This window comes from Danio rerio, chromosome 18 (genome assembly GCF_049306965.1).
Source record: "Danio rerio strain Tuebingen ecotype United States chromosome 18, GRCz12tu, whole genome shotgun sequence".
In the NCBI taxonomy this organism is placed as follows: Eukaryota; Metazoa; Chordata; class Actinopteri; order Cypriniformes; family Danionidae; genus Danio; species Danio rerio.
In genome coordinates this window covers 7,842,501-7,869,173 of record NC_133193.1, presented here as the reverse complement: position 1 = coordinate 7,869,173, position 26,673 = coordinate 7,842,501, and the positions used below count along the sequence as shown (strand labels likewise).

At 34.3% G+C, this 26,673-nt stretch overlaps 1 protein-coding gene across 50 annotated transcripts in view; it reads right to left on the bottom strand.

Annotated features, from left to right (window-relative positions):
- Positions 1–1,398: 1,398 nt before the first annotated feature.
- c2cd5 (C2 calcium dependent domain containing 5) overlaps positions 1,399–26,673 on the bottom strand; it is a 66,057-nt gene continuing 40,782 nt past the window's right edge. For 22 of the 50 annotated variants that reach the window (NM_001351711.1, XM_021467604.2, XM_073928945.1 and 19 more), the window contains 14 exons: positions 25,602–25,788; positions 25,352–25,516; positions 23,890–24,030; positions 23,756–23,819; positions 23,410–23,471; positions 23,082–23,180; positions 22,820–22,909; positions 21,571–21,658; positions 21,393–21,479; positions 19,220–19,255; positions 18,768–18,839; positions 8,070–8,263; positions 4,900–5,046; positions 1,399–2,413 (listed from right to left, as the gene is read on the bottom strand). In NM_001351711.1, coding sequence (NP_001338640.1) covers positions 2,291–2,413; positions 4,900–5,046; positions 8,070–8,263; positions 18,768–18,839; positions 19,220–19,255; positions 21,393–21,479; positions 21,571–21,658; positions 22,820–22,909; positions 23,082–23,180; positions 23,410–23,471; positions 23,756–23,819; positions 23,890–24,030; positions 25,352–25,516; positions 25,602–25,788 — 1,555 coding nt within the window. In that variant the 3' untranslated portion in view covers positions 1,399–2,290. Of the gene's footprint in view, positions 2,414–4,899; positions 5,047–8,069; positions 8,264–18,767; positions 18,870–19,219; positions 19,256–21,392; positions 21,480–21,570; positions 21,659–22,819; positions 22,910–23,081; positions 23,181–23,409; positions 23,472–23,755; positions 23,820–23,889; positions 24,031–25,351; positions 25,517–25,601; positions 25,789–26,673 lie in introns of all 50 variants that reach the window. The other 28 variants (XM_073928944.1, XM_073928948.1, XM_021467609.2 and 25 more) reach the window with 2 other exon arrangements.

The window sequence follows — 26,673 nt, the reverse complement described above, 5'->3', positions numbered from 1 at the left end:
AACATGCTCACTTAAATAAACAGTTTTATACTATATATACATATATTGCAATTGTACATTTATTGTATGTATTTAGTTTCACAATTATTCACGTGTACAAACAGTAAAACAAATGTACAACCACTTGCTGTTGGTCTATTCGTGCACCAAAATAAATATTAAACATGTAAAATAAATAAAAAAAATAATTATAATATTCATTCATTTATTTTCCTTCGGATTAGTATTTTTGCAGCACTGTAAAATACAAGCTTACACAAAACTTTGCAAAGGGTCTCGCTATATTGGTGAAAACAATTTTTTTGGATGGCAATGTTGACATTTGGGAGACACTATTATACTTGCATTACATTGCAATTAGGGTTAAACTGTTTTTCAAATTAGTTTAACTGTACATAGTTAAACAAGTGCAAAGCTGAAATATCGCATAAAAGATTTGAGAATAAAGCTGCGTTTCCATACAATGACAACAATCAAAGGAAACAAAAGTCACCTCCTGATAAAGTGACGCCAGATATCAAAAAGAAAAATGAAATCGGAAAAGCCACTGTGAGCCTTTTTTTCTATAAAAAATTACTTGGACCTCAGAAGATAAAATGCAATAAAATATAAATATAATAAATTATAATATAATAAAACAATAAAAATAAAATAAAAAATATAATACAATATAATAAAATAAAATATAAAATAATATAATATAATATAATAGAGTGTAATAAAATATAATAAAATAAAATATTTGAGTAGAATAAAATATAATAGAGTAGAATAAAACATAACATAATATAAAAAATATAATATAATATGAAAAATAAAATAATATATAAAATATAATTTAATAAAATGAAATATATTATAATGGAGTAGAATTAAATATAATATAAAAAATAAATCAAATATTATGTAATATAATTAAATATAAAATCATAAAATAAAATATAATAAAATAAAACATATAAAACAATATAATAAAATATAATAGAGTAGAATAAAATATAAAAAATATATATAATACATAATATAATTTAATATAAAGAAATATAATATAATAGAGTAGAATATAATATAATATATAATATAATACAATAGAAATATAATATAATATATAATATAATAAAATAAAATAGAATCTAATATAATAAATTAAAATATATTGTATTATATTTTATTATATTATAATATATAATATTTTTAATTCTATTCTATTCTAATAAGATAAGAACAGAATAAGAACAGAATAGAATAAAATAGAATAAACTAAAATGAAACATATGCTTTTAAAGTCATTTGATACTGGAAAAAATAAAGTCCTCATTATTGCATATAAAAAAATTCACAATTTTAGGATCAGAAAAACATAATTAAAATGATTACACATAATAACAACTAAACACATCAGAGCCATAATAGTTTTATTCAGTTATATCTTAATAATGTGCAATTTTGATTTGTCCTCAGGCATAAACATTTACAAAATCATAGCAATAAAAGTAAGTCAACACAGGAGCAGAGCAGCTCACCTCGTATCCAGACCTGTCTAATCTGTACATTCAAGTGTCAGTCCACGATGAGCCCATCTCCACCACTAAAAACACCTTATATCTCAATCATTAACTGCCATTGCACATGCAAGACAACCAGACCGGCCTCACAAAAGCCCGATCCACACATTTGGATTAAAAGAAAGAACATAATAATAAAGCATACATTGTGGCACATGAAAGCAAACAAATGTTTCCAGCATTCGACATGATTTAAAAGAGATCAGTAGGACATGACAGGAAGCGTTTAACTCATTTAAAAATCCTGAACTGGATGTCAATGCGAGTGCATCAGTAGTTTATTCCTGTATTTAAATATAAAACATGGCCTTTTAGAGAGTCGCTTGAACGTTAATACACTCTCTGTGAAGTTTTCAGACCTTTTGTTAATTGTGTAGCTGCCTCCAGCACATTTGGACAACATGGAATGTGAACAACATCTGAAACATGGCAGACGACGGAGGGATTTAAAACATTATTTTGAGATAAAAGTGACTAAAAAAATTACACTTTGGCAAACTAACCAATCAGGAGTCTAGAATTTTGCTCGTTTTTTTGAAGATTTGATTGGTAGTTTTAGGCATGACGCCACATTAAATGGCTGAAGATGGCATGGTTTATGTTAAGACTCATTAACTTGAGATTACGTTTCTTGAGTGTATGTATGTGTGTGTGTGTGTGTGTGTGTGTGTGTGTGTGTGTGTGTGTGTGTGTGTATGTGTGTGTGTGTGTGTGTGTGTGTGTTTTCACGTTCCTTCCCCACCATTGGAGGTGTGTGTGGTTGACTGTGGTTGTACCGAAGCAGCCTCAAGTTCAGACTCTCTGACGAAGATGACAGCGTCCCCGCTGACGTTGATTAGACACTGCGCCTGAAAAAAAATGAGTCATCAGTCCATCAGTCCAACGTCATTAGGGCCGTCTCCATAACCTCAAATTTGCAATCCATAAAGAATGGGAATCCACGTCATGCCATGTTTTCGAACATGCTCAGAGGAGTCAATTGTACGCCTGCAGCTGGTTTAAAATGCATCTGCTAGGCTTTTAACTGGGGGAAAATTTCTAGCATCTCATCATCTCTTCACCATCTCTTAGCTCAGTCTAATTTAGGATTCAATACAAGTTATTGCTACTTGTTTTTGAAGGTTTGAATGGTCTGGCACCTATTTACATCGGTGAGCTTCTTCACTGGCATACTTCATTGAGGCCAATCAGGTCAGAAAACAAGTTTCAGCTTTTTCTATCACAGCCCCCTGTCTGTGGAACGGTCTGCCTTTACATATTAGGTCATGTTCCTCCCTTGGTGCTTTTAAGTCTCATTTAAAAAAAATCACCTTCTGTCTCTTGCTTTTTGATTGCAAATAATGAATTTTAATCCGTTTCATATATTTTGCTTACATATATAAGTATAGGTTTTTTTATGCTGGTCTTTTTGTAAAGCACTTTGGTCAACATCTGTTGTTTTTATATGTGCTCTAAAAATAAAGCAAGCAAACAATGTAAACCAATGCAAATCGCCACAGAAAAAGCAGACTGTTTTAAAGTAAAATCTTTTGAAAAATAACTTACAAACAACATAAATTAATGTGTGGATATATTTATATTTAAAAAGGTCTTTTTGTGTCTGAGAAGCTGAAAATATTCAGTCATTCAATATTATTCTGAGCACAGATGCAGAGAAGCGAAGCAAATAATAAAAGGAAAGCGTATCTGTAAGTGACAGGAAATCAACAAGCTGCAGCAAAGAAAGTTTAAATTTTTAAAACATTTCATCTTTATGTATAGTAAGTGCTTACAGTTTATTGCAAATCAGGAGATATACAGCGGGGAAAAAAATTATTGAACATGTTATCATTTTTCTCAGAAAACACATTTCTGATGCTGCTGTCGACTTGAAATTTACCCGGATGTTGGTGACAATCAAATAAACCCATACTGTATATGCAAAGAAAACAAAACTAATTAAGTTTACAAATTCATTTATGTGTAATAAAATGTAACGACACAGAAAAAAAGTATTGAACACATGAAGGCAGTGAAAGCCCAGCCAGCAGCTGAAATCTCTCAGTAGTTCTTCAGCAAACCTCTGCACTTCATCAGTGTAAATTAATATCAGCTGCTTCAGTCCAACATACACATTATTAGGAGGATGGAGATTAATTCAGAGTGGACATTTCAGCAAGACAAAAAAACAGCCAGGGAAACTCTCAAATGCTTTCAGAGAAAGAAACTCAAGCTGCAGAATGGCCCGGCCAATCACCTGACTCAAATCCAATATAGAATATAAATTAAAGCTCAGATTTGTTAGACGAGACCCACATAACCATCAAGATTTGTACACTCTGTTGAAGTCTGTGAAAAACTCACACCTGAGTAATGCATGTGCCTTCATTCTCCTAATGAGAGGCGTCTTTAAGCTGCCATCACTAATAAAGCCTTTTATATGAAGTATTAAATACATTCAGTAGTTCAGGACTTTCTTATGACACAAAACTCATTATTCAGATTTAGTTTGTTTTGTTTTATTTTTATGTTTGTGTTGTTTGGGTTTTTACCAAAATCCACTTCAATTCCATGTCAACAGCTCTTATAAAAATATTACTCCCTGGACAAAACGTGACAAGTTTAATACTTATTTTCCTTGCTGTATTTTTATATTTATATTTATATATGTATATCCAGGTTCCAGGTTCCTATAGTAATTACCTTTTCTGATGACAAGCCTTTTTTGTACACCATCAATGTGCAGTGAATGTTAAATAAAACACTCTTGTTATCATTATTAATTTAATTGTGATTTTTCGCATCAAGGCAATTTTTATTTGTAACAGTTAATAGTTTGTCATGGTTAGCGCTTTGGGTTTTAGAAAAAAGCATTCTTGATAAAATGTATTATTATTATTATTTGGTGTATTAAGATTGAAGCAATAGCAGACGGTCAAGTCCCAAGCCAAAAGTTATGCCACTAGTTTAGCAAAATTTGGCCTTTCAATCAAACGAAAAAACAACTTAGATCAAATATGGATAATCTCTAATAAGTTGAAACTTAATAAAAATTGCAAAATGAAAACATAAATGCTTATTTTGATAGGCTAATCAAAAATACCATTTAATTTCAATTGTTCAGTATTTAACAATAGGCTAAATAATTTTTTTATAACACTCACTGTCATTTAAAGTATGTGATGCATAATTCCACACCAGAGCTGTAAATGCAGTGTGTAAATGCAGGAGTGTTTGGTGGCAATACCACACATCGCACTATTGAACCCTCCAGATGAACCGCAAGTTAAATCTCCTCACCACTGTAGCCCTAAATGTACCAGAGCTGATCGGCTGAGTGTGTGCTTGTGCTCACCTGGTTCTTGTTGGGATTCTCCATGAACACACACTCCTTCATGCTGTAGGAAACCACAGCATTTCCTCCAAGAGCAGCGACGTGAGCGCGGACCATCGCAAACACTTCAGCAATGAACGAATGCAGAAAACCGCTCACACCTCCCTCCTATAACACAATTTGCAAGAACGTCATTAATACTTATGATAACAGTGATAAATAAAATGACAAATACTAAATACTATGAATATCCTTGATAATAATAATAATAATGACAAAAATAATATAAGATTGTATTTCATTTTTATATTCTTGTGCAATATTTATGTTTTTAACCACAATTACTGTAAAACTATATTGTTTTCAGAACAATAAGATATAAAAGTATAACATTTCACTATCATTAATGTTGATAACTGCAATTAATTACAACATGAATAATATAACAATAATAATGTTGTGTAAATTACTGAGCATTCAATTTAAAAATATATATTTGCTAAATAGCAAGAGTAAAAATAGTCAATTTTAATCGCTATAAATGTAAATAATTAATGCTATTAACTTTGTTATATTTATAATTTATTTTCTGTTATTATAACACTATTATCATAAAACAATAAGTATAGAAAGAAATTAAATATTTAATATCAACGTAATAATAATAACCGGTCACTATTATTACTGTTAATGTCAATAAGGGGCGATACGGTGGTGCAGTCAGTAGCAATGTCGCCTGACAGCAAGAAGGATGCTGGTTTAAGCCTCGGCTGGGTCAGTTGGCCTTTCTGTGTGGAGTTTGCATGTTCTCCCCGTGTAGGTGTGGGTTTCCTCCGGGTGCTCCGATTTCCCCCACAAGTCCAAAGACATACGGTACAGGTGAATTGGGTAAGCTATATTGTCCACAGTGTATGTGTGAGAACAGGCGTTTGTGGGTGTTTCCCTTTGATGAGTGGCAGCTGCAAGAGCATCCGCTGTGTAAAACATATGCTGGATAAGTTGGCGGTTCATTCCACTGTGGTGACCTCAGATTAATAAAGGGATTAAGCCGAAAAGAAAATAAATGAATACAAGATACAAGATGTGGAGCACCTGAAACAGACACTGGAAGCCTGTGCTGGCATTTCTCCTGCGGTGTTGCTATCAGTGTGAAAGAGTGGGAGAAGAGGGTTGCATTGACAATCCAACACAATGGGCAGCACATTGAACACATTTTATAAGTGGTCAGAAACTTGTAAATAACTCAGTTACGTTAAAATCAAGGGCACCATAGTTTTTCTGGTGAAATTCCCAATAAGTTTGATGTGTCACTTGACCCTCTTCCTATAGACCAATTACCATGTTTGTAAACATTCAGGATGCGCGCGCAGGGAGGTGGCAGAAAGCAACCGGGAGCGCTAGCATTTACAGCGAGAGGATGACATCAGATGCGGTGCAGAGTTTGTTGTTGTCTTAGAAATAAGATATATTACTTACATATTATATATATTATTTACATAATGCTTACAGCATATTATAACAGCTCGTCACCCAGTGACAAGCACAGTGATTCAGCAAAATTAACGTTAAAGTGAGCGGCGTTCATCTGACAGCTCCATTTGCGATAGCTCCCTCCCAATGAATATTGGATAAGACGAAGTGACCAAGTATTTAGCCCGAAATATACAATCTCAATGAAGCTCCAAGTGATTTTACAAGAGAGAAGTTAAAGGTCTACAAGTCTTTGGATGCCAACAATGTTGTTCTTTGAGGTCATGTGCAAGAAATATTGCTCCATGATGACCAGATTCAAGAGCTAAACACCGAGATTCCGCCAAGCCAAACACAAGGAAACAAGACGGAGCTAACGATATACAAGCCCTGGGTAATTAATCACCAACACGCAAAACAACTGCATTCTGACAGTTAACTTCACCTGTACGGCAGGGTATGTGAACTTACACATAAAGGTAAAGTTGGTTTTATATTCGCACATTCAGACTTTCTTCTTAATAATATAATTTCATAAAAGTATTATTTGCAAACTCTAAATAGTGAAATCATATTAGCAACAGCCAATGACTAACAAAGTACAAAATTGTTCACAGTCAAATAAACAGTGTTAATGTTGTTTTCAAGTCACACTTGCAGGTTATTTCAGACCGAATATTCAAAGTGCTGTGGTAAACAATATAGGGAATGTGTCACAAATTGTCACTGAATGAATGTGAGAATATAAAACCAAGTTTACCTTAATAAACGTAACTTTCACGTTTCATTCTTAGCATTCAGTGTCAGCAGTTTAATTAACCATATGTAACTGTTTTTGCTGAAATAATTTCTGCAATCAAAAACGAGTGATGTGTATGATTCAGCATAGCGTGAACTGACCTGATATGACATGAGAACCGCAGAGTCCAGCATTTCTACTTAGCTCCTCACTTCATTCAGCTCCTATTTAGCCAAAGACGTCTGCAGTCGGTATTAAAGCAGTGTGTGGTGTATGGTAAAAGTTAAGTTTTCTATTTTTGGACTCGAATTCGGCATCCTACCGCAAAACATGACATCTTTCCCATTGTAGCCTGTCTGTTTTCTGCAACCGAGGACCCGTGTGACGTCATGTGTGACGTAGGTTGGTAATTGGTCTATTGAAAAAAACTAAAGTTGGATCCAAGATGGCCGACTTCAAAATGGCCACCACCCATCTTGAAAAGTTTGCCACCTCACATATACTAATGTGCCACAAACAGGACGTTAATATCACCAACCATTCCCATTTTATTAAGGTGCATCCATATAAATGGCCCACCCTGTATTAAAAAGCCAAAACATGCAGGCTTATGATTTGCAGCTTTGTTTGCTCCGACAAGTGCTACGGAGATCACACGGTGCATCAGTGATTTTATAGCGAAAATGTGAAGACGTTTTCAGACAAAAAAAAAAGTTGTTGTTCTGTTACAGAACCAGGTATTAGATTAATTATAATTAATGCACATTTTAATAATTCGCTTATTATTATTGATTATTTAGAATGTTCAAGCTTATCTCTCTTCTTAAGTGCAACACACTAATACTTACTCTCATTGAATCATGCTCAACGTGAGATTAATATCGTGAATCGTATCGCATCCTGAATCAGGTGAATCGTTACATCCCTATCAGCAAGTGAACAGTAGTAAACACAGTAAGACTGCTATGCTACAGTAAAGTACCTCTCTGAGTGACGTGGTCTCTCTAATGAAGAACATGTTGATGATGCCCAGGTATTTGATGATCTTGGCTCCGGGAATAAACGAGAGTGGTGTCATTTTGACCACGGCCACGGAAGTGCCCGAGTACGAGCGGTTGGAGCGCAGGGAGCGAGAGCGTCCTTCAGGCAGCGGACTGGCCTTTTCCATAGATGACGCTGTTGAGTTGAAGAGAGCAGGAGAAGAGAGAAAAGAAAGAAGGGGATGGAAAGATACCAGACATGGCCTTCAGAGGGCGCTGTACAAGACCAACGGATGAGACGAGACCAACAATGTGAACGAGAAAGAAGGGCGTGTGTGTGTGTGTGTGTGTTGCAGATCAGCTGCGTGTGTGCAGAGGCCTGTTGCACAAAGCTGGTTTGGGTTTTTATGCAGGTAAGTTCATGTTTGGTTTGAGCTAACTGAATTTTCAGGGCCAAGAAGGTGAATTGGTTTTATTTGGTTTCATTGCAATGGTAAGTTATGCTACATGACTGAAATGCTCCGGAGCAGGATTTACTCTGGGTTCAAACAAACTAGACCAATCAGCAATAAGCAAAGTGAGACTCACAAATATATATATATATATATATATATATATATATATATATATATATATATATATATATATATATGTGTGTGTGTGTGTGTATATTATAATAAACATATTATAATATACTTCTGATGCAATTAAACCACTCCCAGACCACAAGCATTTTTTTGCTCCAAATTAAAAGCTATTTAATTGTTGTTGGCTAATAAGTAATTAATATTACATGAATTATAAATAATTATATGTATTTTATATTAAAATTGTATGTTTTCAAAAGGTTTTGAATATACAATTATAGTTTGTAGTGGCTTAAAAACACTTCATTGTTCGAATTTAAATTTGCTTTAATATTTAAAGCTTTTAAAGTCTCTTGAACTGTTGGTGAACCTAGATTATTGAAATCAGTTGATTGATTTGCATTTCTGGTTCTACACAGTTCACAGTACACAGTTCTGGTGTGTGAATGAGCTTAAATCCATTATATTTCTGATCTCTAAATCTTGTGAAACATCGTTAGGGGTGGTTCACCCAAAAATGAAAATTCTGTCCTTATTTACTCACCCTTCACTCATTTCTTTCTTCTGATGAACACAAAAGAAGATATTTTGAAAAATATTGGAATCCTGTAACCATTGACTTCTAAAGTTTTTGTTTTTCCTGCTATGGACGTCAATAGTTAACGGTTTCCAGCTCTCTCTCTCTCTCTCTAAAATATCTTTGTGTTCCACAGAAGCAATAAACCCATAAATAGTATATAACTATTGGGTAAGTTACTTCAAAAAAGTAATTAATTAATAATCACATTATTTAAATTACACTTAAATTACATTTTTAATTATTGTCTGAAAAGTAACTCAGTTACTCAATAAGTTCTTAAATTACTTGACTCAACACAATTTAAAATTCAACGCATAAATATCAAAATGCCGCATAGACAATAGAAATTAACCTTTAAGTCATTTTAGCATTATTAAAAATGTAACACTTTTAAAATAATAAACATTATATGCATCAAAAACATTTCAAAGCAATGACACAATATTTTATACATGCCATATTTACTGTATGAAATGAATTTCTGACTAAGTTTATTGTTTCTCAAGCATGTTCAATCTAGTTGATAAATCAATTCCTCTGCTTCTCTTGATTGATTTATCCAAAACGGTTGAATTTATGTGTAGTATTTAAACATATACAATATAAGTAACTGTTATCAAATTACCTGAAAATTAAAAGTAATCCCTTACTTTTTCTGCAGAAAAGTAATCTAATTACAGTAACTTGTTACTTTGTAACTAATTACACCCAACACTGTATGTAACATCTTGAGAGTGAGTAAATTGTAAGTGACTTTTAATCTTTGGGTGAACTTTCTCTTTTGATGTGTGATGAGCTGTTAGCTGCATGTGTGACATTTACAGCTGCAAGCGGTTCAGAGTTAAGAGTAAACTCTGAATAAAACCCCAATAAACCGAGAATATTTACACAGGGGCTCTCCTGCACAGAGAATTAAAGGGGCGGCCACCTCAATCAAATTTTGTACCGCCTCTTCCTTTTGACAAAAATAAGGCAGGCAGTCATTAAGGTAATGTTTTACTCGATACGATTAGAAGAATAATGCTAAATGTCTTTTTTATGTAGCAAAAATGAAATGGTTGGGATACCACTTCATGTTGAGGAAGGAAAATCTCTAGTTTACATCAAGTGTTGTGAAACAACTCAACCTGATCTTAACCAGGTTAAATTGGTTTGGTTTTGTCAACTTGAAACTTACTGTACAACCCAGAGTTTGTCGAACTCGTTTTGTGCAACTGGCCTTGAAGCAAAAGCAACCATGCAAATAAACACCATGCAAAATACAGAGACAGAGGAGAAGAGAAAGAATGAAAGAACGAATGCACGCATGTTCAATCTGCCTGGATAAATCAGAGGATGAGGAGCTTTTTCTGTTAAGAGTGTGAAAGAGCATAAATCTCAAAGCTTTAATTCATGGACTGCGCTAATGTGCATGCAGCTCTGAAACCGACAGTGAGTGGAATCAATTAGGGTTGGGTGATGTAAATATTGAATATTTGTGTTTTATTTTGATGGCTATGTAAAAGCAGAGAATACTGTTTATAGAATAGAGTTGTTTCTACAGTCTCTAAAATGATAGTTCTGAGCAAACCAATTCAGAATTAAAATTTGATTTAAATTCTCCACTTGTAAACAATAATGTTAACTGGCCAAAGACAATTAGCCATCAAAAAAAAACTGAGGTAATAAAAGGGTGATACAGCTTTATATTTACTTTTTATTGTATACTAGAATATATCATAAAATTGAGCCAAAAATAATCATAAATCACCTTTATTTTCACTTTATCAACTTTATCTGTTTGAAACTTTGACAATATCCTTCAAAACAAAGTTTTAAAAAATTCAAAGTATTGAATTTTACAATAACAGAATAAGTTCATTTGAATAATTCTGAATGTAGCATAACTGGACAAATATAGAACACAAGACTACTTAATATACTGTATTGTTATTGATTTCCTTGCATTTTCTATGCCAGGAAAACACGATTTGGAGCATATCTACTGTTTCCAGTGCTAGTGTAAAAAAAACTGCTATACTATAATTATTAATATTTAGTTATATAATAATCAGTGTTGGGGGTAACGCGTTAAAAGTAATGCGCGTTTCATAATAATGTTATTTTTCCAAAGTAACGAGTAACGCTTTACTTTTAAAAAATAAGTAATATTATTTGAGTTACTTTTAAAAAAAGCTCAACAACAAATGACTGACATCACTTCACGTTCTCCAGGTAAAACAATTATTTCTACTAAACTATAAAAATGTTTATTGCTTTCATTGTTTAGGAGATGCAGCCACTGTCTACGTTACTGTAGATGCGACTTTGTTTTGTAATATAGTAAGATTTTTTCTGTAAAGTGAATTTACTTGATACAAAATATTCAAAAGTAGCAAACACATTACATGCTGTCATTAATCTGTATATACAGCATGTATAGCTCTGGGTTCAGAAAAAATTCTCTACATATAATTTTATCCTACATTTTTTTAAAGAAAAATTAAGGTGTAGGTTCAATGGGTGGCTGTTAAATGCAGAGTTTCTCTACAAAAAAAAAAAAAAAAAACTTCAAGTTCTGAAAGAATTAGAAAGAGGAAAAGTAATGCAAACGTAACTCAAAAGTAAGATAATGAGACCTGTAACATAATGAGACCTGTTTCAACTCTTATCAAATGCAAACAGGTGATTCCTCCATCACATGACATGTGGATCAGAGAAATCTTTAGTTACATAAAACTTGACAAATTCATGTTTACTTGCAGGATCTCTCAAATCTCTTTACAAGACCTGGAACCCTGTTTTAGACTATATCAAAGGCTTACCCTCAGTTGATATCAGATTTAATTCACAGTAATTAATTGGAAAGAGGAAATATTGACTCCTTAATGTGAACTTAAAAAAAATATATAAATAAAATTATATATATATATATATATATATATATATATATATATATATATATATATATATATATATATATATATATATATATATATATATTGCTTTAATTGTAAACTTCCTAATTTATTTATTTTTTAAAGAATTTCTTTTCATTTTAATTTATTATTATTAAAAAATTTTCTTACAGAGGATATGTTTGTTTATAATTCATACATTTAATTTATTTTATTTTGAGGGAATAGTGGGAAAATAAGAAAAATAAGACAATCTGTAATTTTGCCTATGATGTATTGTATACAGATGTATTGTCTTGTTAAACACCCAATAAAAAATAAAAAAAAGTAACAAAGTTTGTCATAAAAAGTAATTAGTTACTTTTTGGATGGAGTAACTCAATATTGTAAAGCACAACTTTCAAAAGTAACTTTCTCCAAAACTGAAAATTATATAATTATAGTTAATATAATATAAATTATAATAATTTAACAATAGTCATTGACTATCAATATTAATAGTAATTAATAAGTAAAAATTAAACAATTAAAAACAATATTTTACAATTAATCATTTGTATTAATAATAATAAAAATAATAAAAATGTAATAGTACAAATTAAGTTAGCATGGTAATAACATTTATATATATATATATATATATATATATATATATATATATATATATATATATATATATATATATATATATATATATATATATATATATTACATTAATGTCATTTTTTTATAATATTACTAGCATTATCATTGAAGATGACGAAAACCGTATTTTTGCATTTAAATTTTTGTGATCATTTAGTGAAGAAAAAGAGTGTAAAACATGCTTAGATTATTTTCCACTCTTAGAATTTACATTAATAATTATAAAAACCTTTTATTTAGAACATAAATGAACAACATGCAAATAATGCATCAAAAATGCAATAAATTAAGTAATAAATTAATAAATTAAACTATAACACCCAACCCTAAACCATACAACCTGCAGAAACATACTTGCTGCATATGATGCATTTGCACATCATATGCGACTCTGCATGGGTCTATCAAACACAGCGGCAGCCAGTGATGCGTTTCCATTCACACACACATCACAACAGCTCAAATATAAAACCCCTGACACACAACTGAAAGAAAGAAAGATCCAGTTCCTCTCTAGCACTCAACTTTCACACTCCGTCAATCAAGTTTGATCAGATCGGCAAACCGGCAGCAAGACTCGTCTGCTTGTGGATGCAGGACATAGGAAGAATGTGTGTGTGTAAGGATGGGTCTAGACTGTAGTCAGAGTAGATATTATCTTAAATATGACACAGAATACCTATTTTTAATGAAACAAGGCCGTAGATATCAATAATTCATTACATGGTATCCATAGATTTTGATAAGTCAGCCATCAAAACACTGTGAAAAACATGGCTTGTGTAAAAATATGGATCTAGGGCTTTTATAAATTTAATGAAAACAAATGCACATACTGTAGCAATATTCATTTTTGAGGGCTGGGGAATGTATGCATGCATGCACTACAGAAAATTGAATACTTCTGAATGATTGTGCTTTTGCTTTTGTTTGTTTTTGATTACTCTTATGCTCATGTTGATTGCATTTATCTAAAACTTTGTGTATGTGACCATGGACCACAAAATCAGTCATTTATTTGAAAATTAAGATTTATACATTAAACAATAAGCTTTCCACGTATGAATTGTTTGTTAAAATAGGACAACATTTGGCAGAGACACATCTATTTGAAAATCTGGAATCTGAGGAAGAAAATTTTTCAAAATAAAGTTGTACAAATTAGAGAGCCCCTATTTTGCCTTTAAAAAGGTCATATTATTATTTCTCCAACAACATGCTGATATGCGTGCAAGGTCAAAAAACACTTTCATTGTCTTATAAATTGCATTTATTTTTACCTAATTATTCCAGCAACTCCCATATGAATCAGTCAGCAATTCATTTGTTCCCAAACCCCTCCTTAGCGCGAAGCTAATCTGTGGTGATTGGACCGATGACCCAGACTGTTGCGACTGGTCACTGCATTCAGCCAGGACAGAGAGAAATGCCCACCATGGCTACAGTATGAAGTAGCAGAGAGTATGTGAGAGCCCAATGCAGGAATACAATAAAGCAATACAATTAAACACCAGAATATTACTCTACTCTTAAACCTAACCCTAAGTAATAACAATGACACATTCAGTATTAATCCACACTAGGGTTGGGCAATGTCAACAAATTTGGCATCGTTCGATGTCTAATTTGAAGAGCGAGGAGGGATCCCGGGGTGAGAAGGGTGCATGACTTATTTGAGGACCGGGAGGGAGACGCGCGATTTCCAGGAGATTATCACTCGTTTGCAGGCATTATGAGTCCCGCAAATGCATAAAAACAACTGTAATGAGACGCGATCCAGCGGTACATCCTTCATAAACTCTCCAACGTGCACTGCTCTCTGCCTGGAGCTCAGAGGAGCACATGACAGCGTGCAGCTGTGTGTGTGGCTGTGTCTGTGTGTGTGTGGTCACGTGATGTGCGTGTCAGCGGACGGAGGGCTGTTTAGAAATGCTAGGTAAAACACGGTGTGGATGTGGATCATTTTTGTTCTAAAATGCCATTTTAACACTAAGACATATTAGTGTAAACAAGGCCTGGGTGTGTATTTTTCGCAAGCGGGTGTGCGACAGGGGCGGGGCGATGGATCGCAATGCAGGCTCAGCATCGTGTTGTCTACTAGCCATTGGCGATGGACGATGACATCATCTATCAGCCCAACCCTAATCCACACAGTGGCAAAAGTTGAGTTTTTTTGAAAACTGACCACGCCACGCATGTGTACGGACAGCTGATGGTGGCCATAGAAAAGGCAAACAGCAGAGGATCTGCAGTTCAGAAACACCCTTAAAAACGGTAAAGGATAAAGCGTGTATCACGTTTCTAAAGTGGTTTTGAACATGATATGTGAACAGCCCCATACAGATTTAACCTGAGAGATACAGTACAAGCACTGATCTATAATCAATAGGTGATTACAAGCCGCGCGGGGCCATTACCGCTTATAACACACTATTAGGGTGCTTTCACACCTACACTTTTGTTTCGGAACGTATCTCGTTTGCCCAGTTAGCGCGGTTCGATTGGCATATGTGAACAGGGCAATCGCGCTCTGTTCCGCGCCAAAGTAATCGCTCCGAGATCGCTTGAATGAGGTGGTCTCGGCTCGATTGAAACGAACCCTGGAGCGGTTCGATTGCAGTGAGAAAGCGATCCGATCCGAGCGCGGTTATATCACAGTGTTTTATGCATACGTAATAGGCTTACGGCTATATGAAGAGAGAATTATGAGTAGGGCGGGAAGTTTCGCGAGTCTCTGGATGCCCGCAAACAAGTGATGATCTTCCGGTAATCTTGCCTCTCCCTCCCTCAAATAGGCATCGTCGCGCACCCTTCTCACCCCTCCCCACCTCCTCTCTCCTCAGACACGTCGCGCGCGCGCACCCTGTCAATCACCACCAAACCACCACCTCTCCTGACAGCTGAGCGGGACGCTGCAAAATAAACCCTGACACTCTGACCAATGTGAGGAGAGTTTACTCGCACGTGACTTGTTTTAGCTCTTTTGGTCCGTTTAGAAAATTTGCAGTGTGAAAGCGAACCGCTCCAAGAGCAAAGAGCAACAATGTAACAATTGTAATCTCTGTTTCGGAACAACTGAATCGATTCACAGGTGTGAAAGCACCCTTAAACACATATTTTGCCTGACCCTTACATGTTATGATCCGGAGGAAGAAGAAACTGGTCCATTTGTACTGAAAAAGTTACTGACAAAGTCCTATACATACTAGTCTCTGCTGCTCCTTCAGTAGCAAACAGCTGGTGAATCCAGAGATGCAGCGTAGATTATTGTATCAATAATCAGAAAAATGACAGGAACAAACACAGCACTAGGTTGGCTTTACTGTGGTGCAGTTGTGAAAATGAACTTTAACCCTTTTTTCCTCGCAGCCAAATCTCCATTTATCAGTGACCGCCATCTTCGCGTTATGATCAGTCCCGTGATCCCCCGTGCCTCGGCTACTGCGTGGAGGGAAATCGCATGCACATTTTATTGGATCTGAAAGTACATATTTGGTGATGTACCGTATCAACGTCGATGCAATCAAACAAAAGATCCGAACCCAACTCGATTCGTTTATTCAACTCTGAGGTTGACTATTTCGCTAGAGAATCAATACCTTTAAACATGCTGCACTTTTAGATTTAAACCTCAGCTAGATGTTTCCATTCACTTAGAGCTGTTACACACTGCATGGAAGCTCATTCTCAAAAACCCATAATAGGGGCTCTTTAAGTTCTTAGCAAAGCATACTTACTTACTTCCTTCCTTACTCCCAGGGCCATTTATATCGAAATTGATATTTAGTCGCACCATATTGGTGTTTCGTAATATCTAGTTTTTATGAGGCGAGCTGTTAGCCCAGTGCTCAACCCCCAATCTGGAGGACCAGGACATACACATATCCACTATGGACAATTTAGCTTACCCAATTCACCAACAGGAGTGGTTCCTAAAGTGGAGGTCGCGGGACAATGTCCATTGGTGATTTCCAAAAGTCAAATCAATTTTATTAAACAATTAGAATTATCAGCTGCAGTAGATTTTATAGCAACAGGTTAAACTTTTTAACGCATTTATGGCAATCCAATACATTAAAAATACATACAGACCACAACTGAACAACAAGGATGATCTCCAAAATTAAATCAAGAATAGACTTGTGCCCATCGGTCTCATTAGGTGAAGTTAATATTTAATTAAATTAATAAATGACTACAAAAAATTTGACTTTTTAATGCTTGTGTTTAAAAAGGCCTATAGAAATGCCAACTGACCCAGCCGGGGAACCAGCAACCTTCTTACTCTGAGGTGACAGCGATAACCACTGCGCTACCATGTATGCTTAGCAAAGCAAAGCATATTACTAATCAAAATTTGAATTTACAGCAGGAAATGTCCAAAATGTCCTCATGGGACATATTCTTTACTTAATATAACCAATGATTTTTGACTAATTAAATTCAAATCCATCATATCCTATACATCAAACAACAACAATCCAATTCTTAGTGTATGTGTTTTTAACATATTGTAACTTGGAATTGCTGAAAGACTAACTCTATATTTATATAATTTTTTATTTTATTTATTTCCATAAGGTGGTGTGCTGCAGACTTCTTGGCCAGGTCACCCTTGTATATGAGATCTCAATCTCAATGGGTTTTTTACCTGGTTAAAGGTGCAGTATGTAAGTTTGCCACCATGTGGTTAAACTAGGTATTGCACTCCTGGATCAAAACACATTTTTACTCTGCTCCTCCTCTGTCCAGTGCACGCAAGCACAGGTTGCCAAATTAATGCGAGTGTGCCTGACTATCAAGCCTAAAGGCTGATTTAAGGCTGATTTTAATGGCAACGGCACACGACAGAAGGTATATTTTCCATACAAAAAGGAGCTTTGTCCAAACCAACGCCTGAAATGGATATATTAAAAAAGACTTCTATTTCTCACAGGTGAACAACAGAAAATGATCATCTCAGATACACCTCACGTGCTTTATTCAGTGTTAAATGCTAATAATGTGAGTTTGAATGCCATTTTACATGACACTTATTGCCATACTACTGAAAGCAACAGCAGATAGATCAGCTCAGATCTTGAAAATAAAACAATCCGTTTGAAAGTTTGCAGTGCACTATTCTTTGCTTCTGAATGGATGTGTTTAAATTTGTATTGTGTTTTGTCTGGAGCAAACAGCCAAATTGCAGATCACTGCACATCTCATCATGTGGCATGTTGTTAGGACACGGTGTTACAATGCAACCTGCTCACCGAATGTTTAAGTTCAAAATAATTATATTATTTGTTAAATAATAACCTCATGTGGAACTATGAATCTCATTTCGGAGTCTGCTATTGTCCACTGGAGGTTGCATTTCGGTAGCGGACACACACATTTTCGAAGTAGAATATCTGACTTCAGCAATGCTTTTCAGATAAACAAGAATGTTCACTTAGAATATTTCTTAACATCTGCAAACATATTATGGCATTTTTATGCTTTAGAAGAGACAAAAACTTACATACAGCACCTTTAAGTGTGATAGACCTTTAAAGTTGCCAAATTTAAGTTTTTAGCAATGCATATTACTAATCAAAATGTGAGCTTTCATATATTTACAGTACAAAAATGTCCTCATGGAACATATTCTTCATTTTATACATTAAAGATTTTTGCCATAAATTACAATCCATAATTTCGATTCAGTGTATTTTTGTCTATTCCCAAAAAATACTCGTGCAATTTAAGACGTTGTGGTCCAGGGTCACAAAGTAAGTTATTATTACAATTTAAATATTTATATTGTCTTCAGTGTCAGATGATTCTTCTGAGATGTTTCAAAATGCTGATTTGGGGGCAAAAATGTTCACAATAATGTATATAAAGGCTGTAAATGATGCCAAAGCTGATCCTGAAAATAAAAATCCCTTTTAATTTTGCAGTCTACTCTGACTAGGGTCTGTGTGAGTGTGTCCGTATGAAAGAGAGTTTTGCGTGTGCTCCTACTTGTTTTAACAGATCCGCGTCTTATGGTGTGAGCTTTCAGTCTAAGCTGCTCTATCCAGGAGCTGCATCTGTCTGCAAAGGAACTGTAATCAACTGAGGGGGCTGGATACACACACACACACACACACACACACAAATATACATAGACGGACAATCAGACACAGAAACACAGACAGACACACACAAATATGTGCACATGCGGTCACAGAATCCGCGGACATGTACATAGACACACAATGACACACAAAAGAGGGACAAAGAGAAGAGGAAACAAGACACAGAAAGAAAGAAAGAAAAAAAAAGAAAAAAGGGGGTAAAATGGATGATGCTGGGGGTGTGTGCTGGAGCACTTCAAACAGTCACACACAAAAGGAGCAGAAATCAAAAGGGAGAAGAAAAAAAAACACCCTGATGCCTCCAGAACTCTCAGCAGTGAATCAGCAGCTACTGACCTCTGGCTGATGGGTGACTGCCAACCTCGGAGAGACCTGAGGAACACACAGGAAAACCATGAGAAGGCGAACATTATTTATCACTACATTTTGATACAAAAGAATAATATTAATAATAACAAAAAAATATATATGGGGGATTTTTTAATGTTATGAAATAATTTGCCTTTTTATTAAATGGAAAGATGATAAATGGATAGATGGGTGTACAGACAAAACAGATATAACTATATGGATGGATGGATTAGGAGCTGATGGAATGATGCAGAAATTACAGAACAATGGATGGATGTAAAAATTATGAAACATTGGATGTATGGAAAAATGATGAAACAATGGATGGATGGATGGATGGACAGATGATGGATGGAAAAATTATAGAACAATAGATTGATGGATGGATAGAGATGATGGAGCGATGAGTGGAGAAAAAGATGATGGAATGATAGAGAAATTATGGATGGATGGAAAAAAGATGGAACAATGGATGGATGAATATAGATGATGGAACAATGGATGGATGGAGAGATGGAATGATAGATAAATGGAGTGGGAGATGGTGGAATGATGGAGAAATTAAGAAACATTTCATGCACAAAAAATGATGGAACTATGGATGGATGGAAATAGAGATGATAGAATGATAGAGAAATTATGAAACAATGGATGGATGGATGGATAGAATGAAAGATGGAAAAATGATGGAACAATGGATGGATGGAGAGATGGAATGATAGATAAATGGAGTGCGAGATGGTGGAATGATGGAGAAATTAAGAAACATTTCATGCACAAAAAAATTATGGAACCATGGATGGATGGAAAGAGAGATGATGGAATGAGGGAGAAATTATGGAACAGTGGATGGATAGATGGATGTATGGATGATGGAATGACAGATGGAAAAATGATGGAACAATGGATGGATTAATGTAGATGATGGAACAATGGATGGATGGAGAGATGGAATGATAAGATAGATGGAGTGAGAGATGGTGGAATGATGGAGAAATTAAGAAACAATTGATGCACATAAAATTAATGGAACTATGGATGGATGGAAAGAAAAATTATGGAATGATGGAGAAATTATGGAACAATAGATGTATGCAAGTATGGATGGATGGATTGATTGATGAAGACATGATGAAGAAATGATTGACCAATGGGTGGATGGATGGAGCTGAATGGAAAAATTATGGAACAATAAATGGTGGGAGAGAAGAGAGAGGGGGGGGAGATGATAATGGAATTATAGAGAAATTATGAAACAATGGATGGATGGAGACAGGATGAAGAAATTATTGACCAATGGATGGATGAAAAGATGATGGAAGAATGGATGTAAAAATGATGAAACAATGGATGGATAGAGATGATGGAACAATGGATGGATGGAGAGAGGGAATGATGGGTAGATGGATTGAGAGATGAAGAAATGATAAATAAATTATGAAACAACTGATGGATATCAAAATGACGGAAAGAGAAATGATGGAATAATGGATAAATGATGGAACAATTGATGGATTGATAGAGAGATGATGGAACGATTGATCGACGGATGGCAAAACAAATCAAACAATAGATGCATAAATGGAGCGAATTTGGAACAAAAGATGGAGAGATGATGCAAAATAGATAAATGAACAGATGGGTGGATGGAGTAATAGATGAATGGAACAACTGATAGGACAAAAGATAAACCTATGGAACAATAGATTGATAAAACGATGAATGAATAATAGAACAATGACCTAATAAATAGAGAGATGGAAAGTTAGATAAAGAAATAGAATAATGGATGGATGGACAGTTTAAAAATATATGGATGATGGAACAATACATAGATAGATAGAATGACAGATAAATGAATGAAATGAACAACTGATGGAACAAAAGGTGAATGAATGATGGATGAAAAGACAAAGAGATGGAACAATGGAAGTTAAAATGGTTGGACAAAAAAACAGACGAATGACTGAATGAATGAATAAATGGATGGATGGAACAACAGATGAATGGAACAAGAGATGATATGTCATTGCTAGTACCAATTTTAAGATTTCAGTTACTATGAAGTACTAACAAAAGAATAATGATTAACAAAAATAACTATCAAGGAGAGCTGGAAAACCTAAATAGAGCTGTAAAACTTAAATAGATGGCTTACCTTTGGGTGAGCTGAGAGGGTTGGCATGAGAGCTTTCAGGATTGAGCTCCAGATTGAATTGAAGCTGCTCATCATTTTCTGTGATTGCTGCAAAGGCCAATCAACATGAGACAGTGAAGATCAGGTTTTCTCAGAGAGTTGTGTGTCCTATATGAAGATACGCACAGCACATGCTCACCCTTTGTCAGTGTCTTCTCCCCACTTTGTTTGCCGTTCTCCAGAATCTGCTCTTTGTCAAAGCTCATTGCCACAGCCGTCACTGCAACCTAACAGAAAAATAACACAGAAATCAAACAATAACACTTTAATCTCCTCCCAAAGCTCCGACGGTCTGTTTAGAGAAACTGTCAATCACAAATATCAATCACGATGACACGCCCCGTTTTTATAGCATTAAATTACTGGCTAAAAACATTCTCTTTATAAAAATGAAGATCTGTGCCTATATCAGCATTATAACCAGTGCCTTAATAGACCAAAACCATCTTTCCAACATTTTATTGCAAGTGTAATTAATTTTTTTTATTTGGGCTCAAGTGTTATTAGTCATTAACACGGAGGAGGCGAGCTTTATGACTTGCACTGCAGACAGAGCGAAGGGGCCTTCACTCAAAAGTAGGCATGAGACACACTTGGTTTTTAACAGCAGATGGCACTATGGGCTTGTTTTTAACCCCACACAGAAATGTCCACAAGGAAGAGTGCTTGAGCGTTCAGCTGAGTCATGTAAGTTCACATTTATGTCATATATTATGAAATGGTTGCGCCCAACTGAGCCTGGTTTCTCTCGAGGTTTTTTTAATTCTTCACTTTTGCCAACTGGTTAAGTTTTTTCCTCGCCGTTGTCGCCACTGGCTTGCAAAGTGCGGGATCTGTAGAGCCGTGCATTGATGGATTTGCTCCTCAGTCTTTGGACTCTTAGTAGTGATTATTAAACCACACTGAAATGAGCTAAACTGAACTTAAACTCTGAACTACACTGTTCAATTTACTATAATCTTTTATGTGAAGTTGTTTTGACACAATCTGCACTGTAAAAGCGCTATACAAATAAAGGTAAATTGAATTTGTCACTAGATTAATGCAAACACAGCTCACTATAAACACTCTTCACTTAAACCTTTGCCAACATTAATAATGATTATTTTATGTAAACAAATCATTGGTATTCGTAAGAAATTGAAAGTGAGCAAAATATGGCAGTAATGATTACAGCGCCATCTGCTGGTAACAATCAAGCCAAAAATCCATTCAAGAGAGAAAAGCGTTGAATTTTGAAAATCTCAGAACCAGTTTCTCAAACTATTTTTCACCACAGCTCTATTTATTAGATATTACGTATGACTTTATTATTTGTTTCATGACATTAACGAGGCAAAATAGTTATTAATAATACACAACAAAAAGGTATGCATGTTTGTTCTTACCTGTATGAGCTCATCTTCAGGTATGGCCACGGTGAAGTTCAGGTGACAAAGACAGCAGGGAACCATCGACCGCAATTTAAAGTACAAACTCTACAGAGCAAGCATAAATTTCCCAGTTAGAGCAGTAATGTAAAACCTTTCAAATGATTTATCTAAGTTTAGGTCACATCAGACCATGAAATTATCTCTTGATAAAAAAATATGCATAATATAAAATGAGATAATATGATAGTATATGAAATCGAACAGAACATGTATCCACCTTGAGCAGGTTCTCACAGAGGTCACTGAAAATTTTATTCAGTCCCTGATTGGTTAGGTTGGCGTTATTAAGGCGAAAGACCCTCACAGAGGTAAACATCTGAAAGCACACAAAAAATATTACACTCTTTTCAAACTTTAGTATACGTTTTGCCTGTTCGATTGCATCACAAAATCATTTTTGGGACTGAAAACAGCATAAAATACAAAAGAGTGGAAGGTCTTGTTGTTGTGTAATTGTAAACACCCAAACGCTCATGCCCCCTCATGACTTGGGGAACTGTTCCTTGAAATGTATGCAAATAGTGCATAACTGGGATAAATGTCACCTGTATAGCTGAAGTCCAGTTTTGAATCCCAGGCATGATTTCAGTGTTGCAGCTGTAGAAACCTGAAATAAAGACATCAGCATATTAATAATATACTAATGATATCTATCTATCCATCCATCCATCCATACACAACAAAAAATATAGTTTGTGTGCTATATTGACTAGATAATTAGAAAAATCTGGCAGATTTTTAATCTTCAAAACTGAAGTAAATTTTATTTATGAGAATGTAAATTGTTTAAATGTATGTATGCTATAACAAGTAATATAAATGCTAATTCTAATAAATGGATAAAGACATGGACAGGTGAATATACATTGCTGATCTAGTAGAAGTGTTTACCTTGTGGAGTGGGGGAGTCAGTCAGAAGTGCATGTATGTCTTCCACAGCATCAGTGTCATCAATCTAGAAGAGCATTAAAACATTAAAACATGCTAAATGTCTTTGTTCATCTTCTGATTGCACTTCTTCTTACCTCTAACACAAAGGCATCCTTCTTCCCATGTGATAAGTCTAGCTCTGACACTTCATCTGAGCTCTCAGACTGAGAACGAAAAAGACGAGACCTTTGACGAGGCTCAGGGATTGGCGAACCAATGATCTCTTCAACGACCTCCTACAATGAAAATAAAAATAAATATATTTATACGTTTTAGCAATGTTTTTAAAAGTGTAACAAGGGGAAAACAGAAATAAATTAATTAAAAGGGAGAATTTAGATAATTAAATTATTAATTTACAGCAAATCTGCTTTAATGGCCATTTCAAGCAGTTTACAAACAACAGATTTCCATAACAATAAAAAGACAACAATAAATAATACATAACACAAAAATATAAATAAGTTTTGAAAATGTAATTTTGATAAAACATTTTATAGTTTTTAAAGAATTCACATTTTAAATAAATTAACTTAAAATCTCTTCAGATAAAAACCACTGTGTCACAACACTCAGAAAAAGAACTTGTAAAAGTATGTTTTAAAATAAACTTAATATAAATTAAATGAATAATTGTGTTTAAATTAAATTTATTATTTCTTTAATAAACTATTAAATTTTAATTATTAATTAGTTTATTTCCACATCAAAAAGACATCATCAACAAAAAAAACAATACATAAGATAATCTAAAATGATTTAATATTTACTTCAAAATAATACATTTTAAAGTCTTTTCAGATAAAAATCTCTCACAATATTCAGATGAACTGTTTCAAAATAAGCTTAATTAATTAAATTAAACCAATTAAATTAAAAACTGTGTTGAAATTTCAAGTACTTAACTACTTAATTTGAAAAGTAATTGCCACTAGGTCTGCTCAGATTAACCAAATAACCGTTAACTGAAATAATGTATTTTTAACCGATTAATGCTATGAACTGCTATTAAATACTATTAAACGGTTACACATAGGCTATTTGTTGTAGAAGAAAAGAAAAGAAGAAAAGAAGCAAAATTAAACGACTTAATGCCAAACCAGCATTGATTGAGATGCCTCTGTCCTGAATCCGTGTCATAAACACCTCGGTCTCTTTGCACAAGTGGAGCATGAAGCCGCAAAAGCAAAACTTTCTGAAACGTGCATTGCTTTGCAAACAAGTCGGAGCAACAGGGTTTTCTTTCCATAATTATTTAATAATTGAATATTAATTGGACAGGTTAATGGTTAATACTAAAACGGTGGAGGTTGTCAGTTGCGAAAAAATTAGCATCCCTAATAGCCATATCAAAAAGGCATCGACAACAATACATAAACTGTTTTAGATGACCTTATCTTATATATTAACATTTACTTAAATATAATTTATATATTTAAAAATATGTAATTATTTGAAAGTCTTTCCAGATACAAGAGTTGTCTCATGATATTAAAAATAAGGCATTGTCAAAGTATGATACAAAATTATATAATAAAAGTAAATGTGCGTACTTACAGGCGGGTTGATTTCATACAGATCTTTGTTTTTAGCGATGGTGTCATTGATTTTCTTCTGCATATTGGAGATGTGCTGTTCGTATGTGATGTCGCTGGGAGTTTTTCCTGCAATCTGGATTCCTCCCGGACCAGGTAATGCTGTCAAATAGACTCCTGTTGCGGACTGGATTTAACAAACATCATCTATTAGCATGGAAAAAGCAGCATGTATAGTCGTATTGAGAAAAGATGGTTAACAGCACACTGACCGCCAGTCCCAGCAGCATAGTCTCTCCCACACTGATCTGAATACGCAGACCAAACAAAGCATTCATGCCCCGTAGCTTTAATTTGTTCATTAGCTGTGTGTGGAGCTCGTACTCCAGAAATGGTAGAAGATTGCTAATGGCTGTGGCGTTTCCTTCTCCCTGGGCTTTCTTTTTAGTCCGACAAAGCCTATATTAAGAGAGAAAAATGCAATGAAAAATCGGATTATCTATTACGATTGGCAATATGTGCAGCAAACAAGAAGAGCACATTGTGAGGAACACTGTTATCCCACAATGCAATTTACTTGACTTGACCTATACCCAAAATCTGAAAACAAAGTTACTTGGGGCATTTTAAAAACATTTAGTGTCTGTTTTTATTCATAGTAAAATGCAACGTGACAATGTAATTAAAATCTGCATATTACTATGCTGCATATATTATGTACAGTGGAAGACAAAATACTTAGTCTTCTGAAATTTGTACTCATTTTCAAGTGATGTTTAACAGAGCATAGAATACTTTCACAGCATTTCTTAATGAAGGTTTCTTCTGGAAGTCTTATTTCTTTCAGTTTGGCTGGAGTGAGTAAAAAATTAATTAATTAATTAATTAATATAATTTATATAAATAAATAAATAAATAAATAAATATATATATATATATATATATATATATATATATATATATATATATATATATATATTTCTGATTGGCTGATAGTCGTGAGCCATTGAAGTATTATCAGCACTCATTCAGCCTCTTCACCATTGTGTATTACTGTGCCATCATAGTGACAGCAGATCAATAAACTCACTATAGTTTGACAAATATTGCAGCTGTTGGACAACATAATGTACATTTGAATTTTTTTTTTAGTTGTGAATGTTGTTGTTTAGATTGCAATTATGCAGTTTATTTAGAAGGATAGTGCCTATTTTAAATATTCCTAATGTCGAAGATACAACGCAATGGCGGCCATCAGCCTGTCATACTGGGCAAAGCAAAGATATTTGAGGCTTCGCCACAAGAGGGTGACAGAGATCGAATATTAAGTCCTTGGGAGAAAAA